Here is an 11,840-nt window from a genome sequence, read left to right as displayed (position 1 = left end):
TTTTACTGTGTCCCTCCCCTCCCCTTCCCTTACCTCTCCTCTTAACTACCCACCCGTGTTAACGCCTGTCACTAACCTCCCCACTCCCGCACGCCCAACCCTGGATCCTCTGGGACCTTCAGCACCTCCAGCTGTTTTGTTGGAGGGGTTTAAACCTCACAGACCGAACCAGCAATGAGCCCTTTGACACCAGCTCCTCTGGAACACACTGAGGTGTAGCTGGTGTCGCTTCAACTCAGTGTGGGCATATGTTCAAATCAACACCGTCCACTTTGTTTACTATTTGTAATGCCACCGTACACTACACACTCCATTTGGGGATTTCATGGCTTGTTCGCAGCCTTAAAGACGTAAAGTAATTGGCTTTTCTTAATCAAACAAGAAGATGGATACCACTCTCATGTTCTTCTGGTAAATATGTTGCTGGAACCAGCAGCCAGCTGGCTTAGCTTAGCCCAAAGTCGTGAAACAGAGGGGAACCGGTTGCCAGGTAACCAGCTGAAGCTCCAGGAAGTTAGTGGCTTCAGCCCAGAAGTAGACGAGCACATAACCCCATGTAAAACATTTAAAAGGTGCAATATGTAAGAATTTTGGTTTAAAACATTATGAAAATAACTACAATTATCAACATAATGTCAAACAATCACAGTCATGATGTTGTGTCAAAGACTTCTTTGCATTGTGTTGCATAAATACAGCATGCTAACCAGTTAGCCCATACTCCGATAGCAAACTGTGTTGTTATGCTATTGGAGTAGCTACAACACTAGCTAACAACAGCTTGTAGTTAGCTCCTACATTACGTCTGACTAACTGATATGGACATGGCGTTTGTACTGACAACAGTGGTGTGGCAATCTGAAATTGTGTGGGGGGGGGGGCACCAAATCACGCAAAATGCCAATTACAAAAATATGATATGATTTGTGAGCATCGAGGGAGTTTCTTACCTTTGGATGGAGCCAACTTGGTGCTAAGCTAAGCTAACCAGCTCCTGGTTTCAGCCACAGCACAGACATATAATTGGTATCAATCTTCGCTTCTGAGTCTCTAAGTGGATTTCCCAAAATGTTGAACACTTATTTAAATTTGAATCTCTTTAAACTGAAGATATTGGCTTAACATCGAATTACTGCTATCATTGGGTGTCCAGCATCCCTTTAAAGCAGGATCCATAAAATGATCCACGAAAAAAACTGAATAATGGACATCCTACATGTCACACCCCTGATCCTACAGTTACAGAGTAGATGAGATGAGGATCTCTAACAGAGCCTTGGTTTTCTCAAACACATATTCTGTGACACACACACACACACACACACACACACACACACACTTCCCATGAGCAGTGCATGCTGACAGCCCTTTGGTTTCAGTTTAAGAATAACATGTGTGTTCAGATGGGGTGGAGTTTTTTTGTATGAATGCGTGCGGGCATGCACATGTAGGTGTGCGTGTGTGCATGTGCGTGTGTTTCTATAATGTTTTGCTGTACTTTCTATTTCCCCACTATGCTGCTCCATAGGGATACCATGTGAGTCCTCGTTCTCTAGCCGTGGAAACAAAACAACTTATCATTTTTGCACCGAGCTGGCGCCACTGCTGCCCTGAGTGGGGTTGGAGGGTGGGGTGGTAGTGGGGTTGAACGGGCAGCCCCTCTAAAACAATTGACCGATGATCCTTTCCAAACTCAGTGTGGCAAAGGAGGATTAGGGAGGCCCTTTAGTTGGCATGTAAGTGGCACCATCCATCTGCTAAGAAAACAGGCTGTTAGTGGCTTTAGGAGCACAGCAGAGAGCAACGGTGTGAGCAGCACTTTGAAGCAAGCGTCTCTTTGCTAACTATTGTGTGCTAGGCCGGTAGGGGCTGGAGGAGAAGGAGGAGGCGGAGGAGGTGGAAGAGGAGGAAATTTGTGCTAAAATGGAGCAGCTCCTTCAAGTCACCTTCACGAATCTGCCAGAGGGCAATTTGTCTTTCCTCATTTTTTTTTCTCTCCCTCTCCTTATGCAATTGTTATAGATCCATATTACACAAAAAGTCTTTTTAGCAGCAACTCCAAAGATTTGTCGAGGAGCAAAAGCCTCTCCGTTCTTTGTGTTCACACATTACCATCCCATTATGTGTCTCCCTTCACGAAATTAATTGAACAGTGTTGTAATGGTTTTCCACAGACTTTTGTTGCTTCTGCCCCAAAGATTTTTTGCTCTCAAGGTGAAGACAGTTTGTCTCCTGCAGCCAAAAGAAGGAAGCGAGTGCGCGAGGCGAGGTCAAAAGCATTTTGTGCACTTCTGGGGTGTGTCTCACAATCTAGCACAGCATGGTTTTGATATATATATACATATATATATGACCAGTGTTACGTAGTTCAAAGATAGGCAGGTAAATGAGGGCATTGCTTTCCATTGTTGCGCAACACATTGTTCTTAAACTGAGACACTGTGGACGGAGGAGTGTGATCCGCGCTGAATGCAGTGTCTCCAGTTTTTTTTCTGTTTACACCTGTGAACTGAATGTCCTCATCCCCGCCCCCCCACCCTCGCCCCTTCCTCTGGTAAACATCGAAACAGCATGCAAGTTTTCATGTTTACTTACCGATCCCATCATTTCAAGTAAATATATAAATATTTAAAAAAGTGGAGAAAAAAAAAGAGGCGCTTGTTTCCCAAAGTGCTGTGTGCGACTTCTTCTGTTTAAAATGCGCCGTTACACTGTCACACTGACCGAGCTCCTGAGCCAATCAAAGGGCAGTACGGTGTGAGATTGGACGAGCACGGCGTCTACCTGGAAAATGCCTAGGTGGGGGGAATGAAAGACGCACAACCCAGCGGGACAGAGAGGGATGGAGGGGTGGAAGGAGGGCTGAGTTGGGAGGAATGCTAATGTTACATTGGATGGATTTAACGCTGGTCACTGGCCTCCGTCTTCTCTTGATACAGTCCATCTTCAGAGCTAACCTAGCTCAACTAAGCTCCTTAACTAAGCTCTTTTGGCTTCTCCCTCACTACCATAAGGCTCCCTCCCTCTCTCTCTATTACTCCTGACTGATCCTTTGCAGATCTCCTACTGTACCCATCTAACGTGGCATGCTTTGCGGTTTTCCCTCATCTCTCCCCACTACTGATTCCCCGTCCCAGTGCCTCCCCTTATCCATACCAAGCAGGCCTAATCTCTCAGTTACACACTCGCATGCATGCCTTGCCTGCCTCCCTCCCTGGTTTCTCGCTCCTTTTTTCCCTCTAACTGTTATCTAATGCTCTTCCTCTCCTGTTCTCTAACTCTGTTATCTGAAACAAAATGCTCTATTTCTAGGTGATGTGAGTGAGACCGCTGTTTCTCACCTCGCTTTCTCCGGCGAGGACCCGTAGGCTACATGAAAAGAAAAAAAAAAGAGAAAAGTCAAGCTCTCAGAAAGTTTAGCTGACTTTCCCTCAGAGCGCAGCGCCGGATTATCAGGCTTGAGTTACTAGCCAGCTACACCTCCACCTCTACCCCGAGGTCTGACAACCAGATTGTGTCATCGGTTAGCCACAAGATACAAACAGCGCCGGCCAAGAACAGGCTGTCCGAGTGTCTAACCAGAGAAAGGCACACCGCTGCAACTTGAACTTTCTCACACCAGCCACAGGTTTACATGAAATATTCAGGTAGATTTTACACATTTACAGTTCGCAGGCTACGAGTGCAACCACACGGCTCGATCACTGACACACATTTAACAATGTGAGGCAACAGCAAAATATGCCTCATTATTCTACTCAAGGAACAGATGATGGTAACTTTGCAATGTATCTATACTTTCAAAGCATTTCTGTCCTCAAACAATGGCATTAATCTGCCAGAAGTCATAGAACAAATGGACGCTGATCCAGTGTGGGATCAATGTGCTAAACAGTGACTTAGCGTTCTATATAGTTCGCTACACATTTTCAGTCTAAGCGTTAAATACACCTTTTCCTTAAACCGGATCATTGACAACATTATCTTTAAAATGAGCATCTCTTCCACAAAGACAGACTGATTTTATGCAAAGACTTGCAACCTCAAGGACAGGCGGATTCTCTATGCTTTGATGACTTGATCTGATAATTTGTTTTTAAGCTATGCATGCTCTGCAGCCATAGTATTGATTGCAGCCTATGGCAAAGTCATATACAAAGCCTGCCAAGGATATTTCAATAAGAAAGAATGTGGAAGTTATAATGAGCCAAGATATGATTTGCACTGAAGATCAGGAACTGAACCTCTGCTCACAGACAGGTAGGAGTAGCTTAAAGAAGAAGGTTCCTTCAGATGCTGCTTGCCCTGAAATACATGACACCACATCCAGTTTCAGGCACAGCTGATTTTTCTGTGGGTTTGCTCTGTCCATTGTCGGCAAAATAGCTGCTGCAAGCTGCAGTATTTCCTACAAGTTTGAGAGATTCACTGTAGCTTCTCTGAACTAGTGAACTAGTCTGATTTTTTGAATCACTGAGCTCTTATCCAAGTCTCACTGCAGAACGGACTTAATGCTGAGTCATGTGCTCTCTGGCTTTCTTTTCATGTGAGATTTGAGCCATGACGGAGAGAAAAACATGTTTACTTGAGTAGGCGCATATTACCAATCTAAAATGGCAAAACCACAAGTAGCTCTGAGCTGTTAAACTGCACAAGTATTTGTGAGCACTGCATCCCCTCATGCCTGGTGAAGTGCACCCGCTTATCTCAAGTAAAATCTATTATCTATAAATTATTTATTTATTAGGGCTGCAAAAATGCCCCAAACAGCCTGAGATTTAAACGAAAAGGGATCCAAACGCAAGACAGGAGGAGGCAGGCAGGTAAAAGAACACAAGGTGAGCTTTATTAACAAATCTGATATCCAATAAACAAAATCCAAAAGGCAAGTTACAAAATAAAGTCTATAAAAAGCTGGCAATGAAGTGCATGAGTGCAGAAAAACTAAATAAGCACAAACCAAATAAGCACTGGGAACACAGACAGGAATACAGGAGACACATGGCTGACACAGAACAGCCAAACTTGCAAAGACACAGACTTAAATACACAAGAGAGGGAAAACTAACAAGACACAGGTGAAATTAATAGGGAAATCCAAAAAAGGCAGGGAAAATGACAAAGGAAGTAAACCATGACACATAAGGAAAGAACCACAAAATACAACAGGAAACCACAAAACTAAAACACCCCAATCCATGACACTAACTGCATTGTAGGCGAGGACTGCTTCAATCACGGCAGAGTACTTTTTGAGCCCAAGCTCAACTCAACCCGGAACAGAACATAAGCTCTCACAGCTGAACGAAACGGTAATGTTGCTGAGTAATTTAATCCTATCAAAGTTCCATTGGCCTCAGGAGTTCACTTCCATGAGGACAAAGTAAATTATGTTGCTGATAAATTCACCCCCCTACTCACATTATCTGTGACAGGGTCGGGTGAGAATACTTTGAAATAGTCAGTTACTGAAAACAAATTACATGGTAGTCTCTGTAACCAGTAAAGTAAACCACTGGATTCTAAAAAAATGCTTTCAAATAAACAAACACAAAAGTTCTCAAGAAAACATGTTTAGTTTAATAATGTCTTATTATATAGGAGCGATATGTAAGAATTTGACAGTTGCTAACTAGAGCTGCTGTTAGCTAGTTAGCTCAGTTAGCCATGCAGCTAGTGGTCCAGACTGGGAGCTCTGAGCACCAGGGGAATATTGGTGTTTATACTGTTAGCACTGGACCACGGGACGAATGCCAGCTGGTTAGCATGCTAACTTCAATAGCTATTTCTATGTTGTAAGCTGTAGGATGAGTTTCTCTTGAAGGTCTGCATGTCTCAGCATCAACCACAGGAGAACAAACAACTGTAAAAATCACCACTTACCATGGCAGAATCAACACCTTTAAACACCTTTTTTTGCACTGGCATAATGTGGGGCACCTGACCGTGGTTAGGGATTAGTGAAACAGTTGGCAATCTCACAGGCGCCAATGAGAAAGTGTTACCTGAAAGCCAAACTTGGTGTTGTGGGCAGAAGTGCAGGAGATTAGGTGGAGTGCTGAGTATGCTGGGAAGACTGGGAACATGAAAGAAAATGCTGAGGTGTACTTAGTTGGCAGTGGAGTTGGAGTGGTGGCGGTGCTTCAAAGCTCTCCGTGTCCCCTGAAGGTTAGATACCCACAGTTTGCAGCAGAGTAAACTTAAACACTGCTAGGTATGTGATGAATTCCCTTGAGTGTATTATTTCTGGGAGTAAAGTACCTTTTTTAAACATTACATGGGGAATGTTGTAATCATTTTTTCCTGCTCAAGCACAGGTTCGGTAACAGGCTCTGCAGGGACTGTGATGCCAGAATTTACTATTGAGTTTTGTGGAGGTGTCTTCAACCTAATTCAATGACACATCTGTCATAGGACACTCACTATCTGCCTAACCCCAGAGACATAACCACACTGCAGCACTGTAACATTAAGATTAAGGGATTTCTGATCAGAGCTTCCTGTCTGGTTGCCTTTGAGATTAAGAAGGACAGAAAAGGTCTGACTCTGTGCAAAAAAAAAAAATACTTAAGTGCTCAGCTTAAATATGAAAGTTTGCAAGGGGAGGTCCACAAGACTGTGTCAAGGGTTTTACCTTAGCTGACACGTTTGACTTCATTATTCGTGATGGAGTGACTTGCAGGAAATCTGACTAGTTAAAACAGTGTACTCTTTGGACGTTTTCATATAGCATCTTTAAAATGGATGAGATTTGCAAACACACACATTTTATCAGTTTTGGCAACGGAGGCCTGAAGCCTGCCTCGCTGCAAAACTGGCAAGTCAGCAAACCCAAGCAGCTCTTTAGTTTTGGAATCACAACTTGGCTGACAGTAATACATTATGTATAGTTTATTATTACAGTTCAATCATACCATATTGCCATGTGTGCAAAAAGTGATTTCAACAATTATAAAGTTGTTGTAACAAAAGCTCATTAAGTCCTATTTAATCAAAACTGATGTCTGGTTCTGCAGCACAGCAAGCCTCTTTTGGTTTATATTTTAAGTTAATTGGCTAAAGTACAATTCCAACACACCTTGTGGGAATGCTACTACTTCATGTTTGGTTATCGGATGAGGGGGTCACAGTGACATTGAGCCCCTTGACTGGTCGAGTGTGTTTAAGAATTCATTAGTCGGAATTAAACTTGGGCACAGCGCCAAGAGATGCCGAAACTTTCTGTCCTTTGCATTCATGTTTGAAGGTGAAGTTTGAACGAGATGTCTCACCTAAAGAATTCTTACAGTTTGATTAGGTTTAAGTGTGCACATTACGGGAAAACCAGGGAAAGAGGAAACATGTAAGAATAGCGGGATGTTAAGATTGTGTAAGTTTGTCCAAGTGGAGGAGTTTTCCTTTCCAAATGAACAACAGTTTTGTGTGACTTTTTAAGAGTGTCTCACTGTGTGTCTTACAGCTAAATGCTTAAGTACTAAATGATAACATCAGTATGCTAACAATCTCACATTTTTTCTCCAAGTACTTGTGTTTCTTTTCCAAGCAAGCAACAGTTTTATGTACATTTACAAAAACTGTCTTATGTCCTCCTATTAAATGCTTAACTAACTAATGCTAAAATTAGCATGCTAACACGTTCCCAGGACAATGCTAGCATGTTGATGTTTAGCAGGTATAATTATTAATGTGTTCACAATCTTAGTTTAGCATGTTAGCATGCTGACATTTGCTAATTAATGATAAACAGAAGTAAGGTTGAGGCTAATGAGAATCTTAGTTTTGTAGATATAAGTAGTAGAGGGCAACAGGGAGGCAATGTCAGTGTTCACCAGATAATTAAAAATCAAGACATCAACAAGGGTATAATGGGTCAGATACAGAGAGAGATAGGTATTGTAATTCCTTTACAATGTCGAACCGTTTTAACAGTATAATGAAAATAACTTTCATCAACTTAGCTCAATGAAGTAAGTTGGACTGTTGTTTATTTTCATTTAATAAAACTCAGATAAACATTACGTAATGCACACACCATAAAAATGCTACAGTCCAATTGGTGCTGCTGCTGCTGCTGCTGCTTGCTTGCTCTGCATATTGGCTGCGCCGTAAAAACACTGTTAGCTTTGCAGTTTTTTAATTGGGTCATCATCACTTTGAGTTTAATCTGCTCATGTTTACTGCAACTATCACACTCCCTGAGGAGCATCCCAACATATTTGTCCCCAAGTAATCTCAGCCAACGCTCAAATTCATTTATATCAACAAGCTCGCACTTGTTGAAAAAAATGTTTTAATTTGTTTTTGTTGATGTGAAACCAAAAATGCAGGAAGACGAGGGGAAGTGCTGTTGTAGTACGCAGGCGATATCTGCAGAATGTTAAGCAGTCACTTTTGAATATGGAGGAAGTCGTTTGCTGCAGCTGCTGACCAGTGGATGAAAGTAGAAACAGGGGCAGTGCTGTGGAAGTTTGATGTATAGCTTTCAGTCTAGGATCAGCTTTTGCATGTATTTCTGCATATTAAAAGTCTTCTCAAACAGTTGTTACACAACAATGTGTGATTTAGAAACAAAAAACAACATTTATTTTAAACCTACCTTAAACAGCTCACTTATTTGTTAGCACGCTGAGCATCCTCATCCCCATAGTGAAGCAGTGTGTCATGGTGGTTTTAGAGATTTTATGCATGTGAAGTGATTCACTCCAATATAACAGCCCTGGAACGAAAATACATTAAACAAGTAACCTCTGATAAAAATGTGATACTTTCCATAACAAATCCATTTGATAGAAGCTAGTGACTTTACGTTTATTATAAATATCCAAGTATTGCATGCACAAACGCTTTTATTGCCTTTTTAACCTTGGAAATATTGAGTATTTTAGCATTTGTAATCAAACATTTCAAATATTCCTGACCAATTTTGTTTGTTTTTGTGTGTATGTATTTGTGTGTGTGTATGTGTGTGTCTTGTACTTGTACTTGATATGTAGTGAGGACTGGATCTTTAATTGTCAAAGTGAGGACATTTTGCAAAGTGAGGACATGATGGAAATAAAGGACATCTTGGTCGGTCCTCACAAGTTTAAAGTGCTGTTTGAATGCTAAAACTTGGAGTTAAGGATCCATTTAGAATTATGAATAGGTTAGGGTTAGGACAAGGTTTAGACCCTTAGTTTTATTAGGTAAGTGGGTAGAGAATTCATGTCAGTAAAACCCTTACAAGTGTGTGTGTGTGTGTGTGTGTGTGTGTGTGTGTGAGACACTCTATCACATTTGGTCCATTGTTACTGTTGTGTGTGTTCAGAGGTTGTGTTGTCATCTTTGGCAGCTGTATTTTTAATCGTCATGCTGTATGTATTATAGGCTCATCTACACACAGTGACAGTGAGAATTATTAACCGACTGTGAATCATTAGTCGCACACATAAACAGAGAGTGTTTTAATAATGGGTAGGAATGACAAGTTCATACATTAATGATAGGATATTTGGGTTTTATTACACATTACTATCGTCAACTTGTTTAGCTGCAGATTGAGCCATGGAGATGTTATCTGAATCATGCCGTACTCCCTCCTCTAACCCACCACAGAAGCAAAGTTTCAGAGCTCATTTGGATGTCAACGACAGTATCATTTCTATACAGTATTGGATAAATAACTGAGATATTTGAGTTAAGTGATTTCAGGATAATGCTTTCGCTGCAGAGTGTCTGATAGGGAGGATTTAACAGTGGGGGATAAAACTGTCCGCTCTAGACATGATATACCTCTTGTCCTGGAATAGGTTGAAAGTGGTGCCAGCTCTTCTCCATGCTATTCCAAAACTTGACACAGTATATTGAGAGCCTTAAAATGCTATTGATCAGCTCCCCACTCAGCTTCTGTCTCTCTTCCCCCGATTGCTGTCTTCTGCTCTTTTTCAGAATTACTGAAAAATATGTGCGCTGAAAATATATCGCCACATCCACCATTAGAAAAACAGATAGTAAAACAGCAAACATTTTATTGCCCAAAAACAGATGGCTTCTGCATTTTTGTCAAATATATTTATGGGGTATATATTTAACAGAGAGAAGTCTAATACTTTATCCAGTGTGCCAAAAGGTGCAGCACATTTCTGCCTGCCTTGAAGACATGACTCACTCTCTCCACGCCTCGATGACAAGATGAATGAAATTTACATACTAGTCACTTGTAATTACAATATTTAGCCAACTGATCAAGTTTAGCCCCCTGGCAGCTATCAAAGGGCAGCTGCTGAAGTGTTGGGATGCAGGTAAAAGAGACAGCGGTGTCAAATTCAATGAGCTTCTTGCTTTGTTACTCATCCAATCCCACCCCAATGTTTGCAAATGAAAGCACATCCGAGAAGACGCACAATCCCCCCCGACCTGATATAATACTGCAGTATTTGTCAGAGGTGGTTTTCATCTCTAGACGGACGCCAGGTTTTCCCGTCGGTCCCCTGCTCTCAATATACTGGCTTTGAAGCATGCAGGATGCAGACATCTTTTTTATTCCTGCATGGTATTGTACAGACTGCTTCTCTGCATGTCATTTTCGAAGCTTGAGTCCCACAGAACGCACACTTTTTGTCACTCTGAGGGGGGAAAAAGTGCTCATAGTTATTTTCTCCTCTGACTTTGAGCATGATTAGAGACATGAGAGTGTGAGTTTAAAGAACTGCAGAAGGCATGATTAGTTGGTTGATGATATTTGATAACAATGGACTGTCTGGGGGGAGAAAGAGGAGCGGACATTTCTACAGAACCAACCCAGGGTTTTGGTTTTTTTTTTCCCCCCCCCACTTCAATTTTGAAAGAAAACCTTAAGGAATTCATCATCTGGCCCCAAGTGTTCCAGTCTGTACTTGTGCACTAATTAGAGGTGATTGTTCCAGCCATTTTGAGTCGACATGCTGGGCCACCGCTGGATAATTTGAAGTTGTTAGCAATTCATGATTGGCCAAGTCCCCTTTAGAAAAACCTCAACAAAATCCCAAGAAATAAGACTCCGTCCACGATGTCTTGTCACAAGAGTGTTAGCAAGATGTTGTCTCAAAGTGTCTAATGAACATTTGATTTTAGTTCCAAAATTAATTCTTATCTGATCTCCTCCTAGACAGCCCATTGGGAATAATGAGGCGAGTTGAATGAGGGTGGGTGTGTGAGGCAGATTTGCCTCTGTGATGGACTTTTGTCTTGCAGCAAAAGGTATGGGAATGTCATCGTCACTCCAGCTTTGTACAGTGTGTTGTTCTTCATAGAAATATCTTTGTGTATTCACTGTGGGGCCTTTGGACTGACAATTCAAGCATGGCTGTCAGCTATTTTCAGCGAACAACATGTTTGAAGTGATGATTTGCATTGCCAAACCTTTTTTCTCGGGGGGGCGGGGGTGGAGCAGCGTAAACACTATGGAGTAAGCTTTGCAGCCAACCGTGACCAATAAGCCAATTGTTAGTTTGACTTAATGCAGCTGTGTGTGCATTTTGGGATGCTCTGACATAACATTCGTTGGGTTGTCACATTCAAATCAAGTTTGACCTGCGGTACTCTCGATCCAGTCACTTACGGCGACATGGCCCGTCACGTTGTCATTTGAAACATGTCGTCTAAAAATTGTCATTTCTATGCTAATGTGTGACTAGAGTAAGTGATTTGGACTCAGACCCATTTTTTTATGCTCCTCCATATCATTCCTTTCACCAAATGGTTAATTTCTTATATTGATATACACAGAACATGCAACACATGTTCAGTGGTTTTGCTCTTTCAGTTTGGCATCATTTCATCAATTTCGTTAGAAAACGAGTTTTGTCAGTTTGAGTTTCCTC

At 41.7% G+C, this 11,840-nt stretch overlaps 1 protein-coding gene across 5 annotated transcripts in view; it reads left to right on the top strand.

Moving 5' to 3' along the window:
- Positions 1-11,840, top strand: part of kcnn1a (potassium intermediate/small conductance calcium-activated channel, subfamily N, member 1a) — a 56,759-nt gene that overhangs the window by 31,178 nt on the left and 13,741 nt on the right. For 3 of the 5 annotated variants that reach the window (XM_037085071.1, XM_037085069.1, XM_037085072.1), the window contains exon 5: positions 1,529-1,537. The exons of the other annotated variants lie outside the window; for them this stretch is intronic. In XM_037085071.1, the coding sequence (XP_036940966.1) occupies positions 1,529-1,537 (9 nt within the window). The remainder of the gene's footprint in view (positions 1-1,528; positions 1,538-11,840) is intronic. 5 annotated transcript variants of the gene reach the window in all.

This window comes from Acanthopagrus latus, chromosome 21, assembly GCF_904848185.1.
Source record: "Acanthopagrus latus isolate v.2019 chromosome 21, fAcaLat1.1, whole genome shotgun sequence".
In the NCBI taxonomy this organism is placed as follows: domain Eukaryota; kingdom Metazoa; phylum Chordata; class Actinopteri; order Spariformes; family Sparidae; genus Acanthopagrus; species Acanthopagrus latus.
This window is presented reverse-complemented; position numbering and strand designations above follow the sequence as displayed.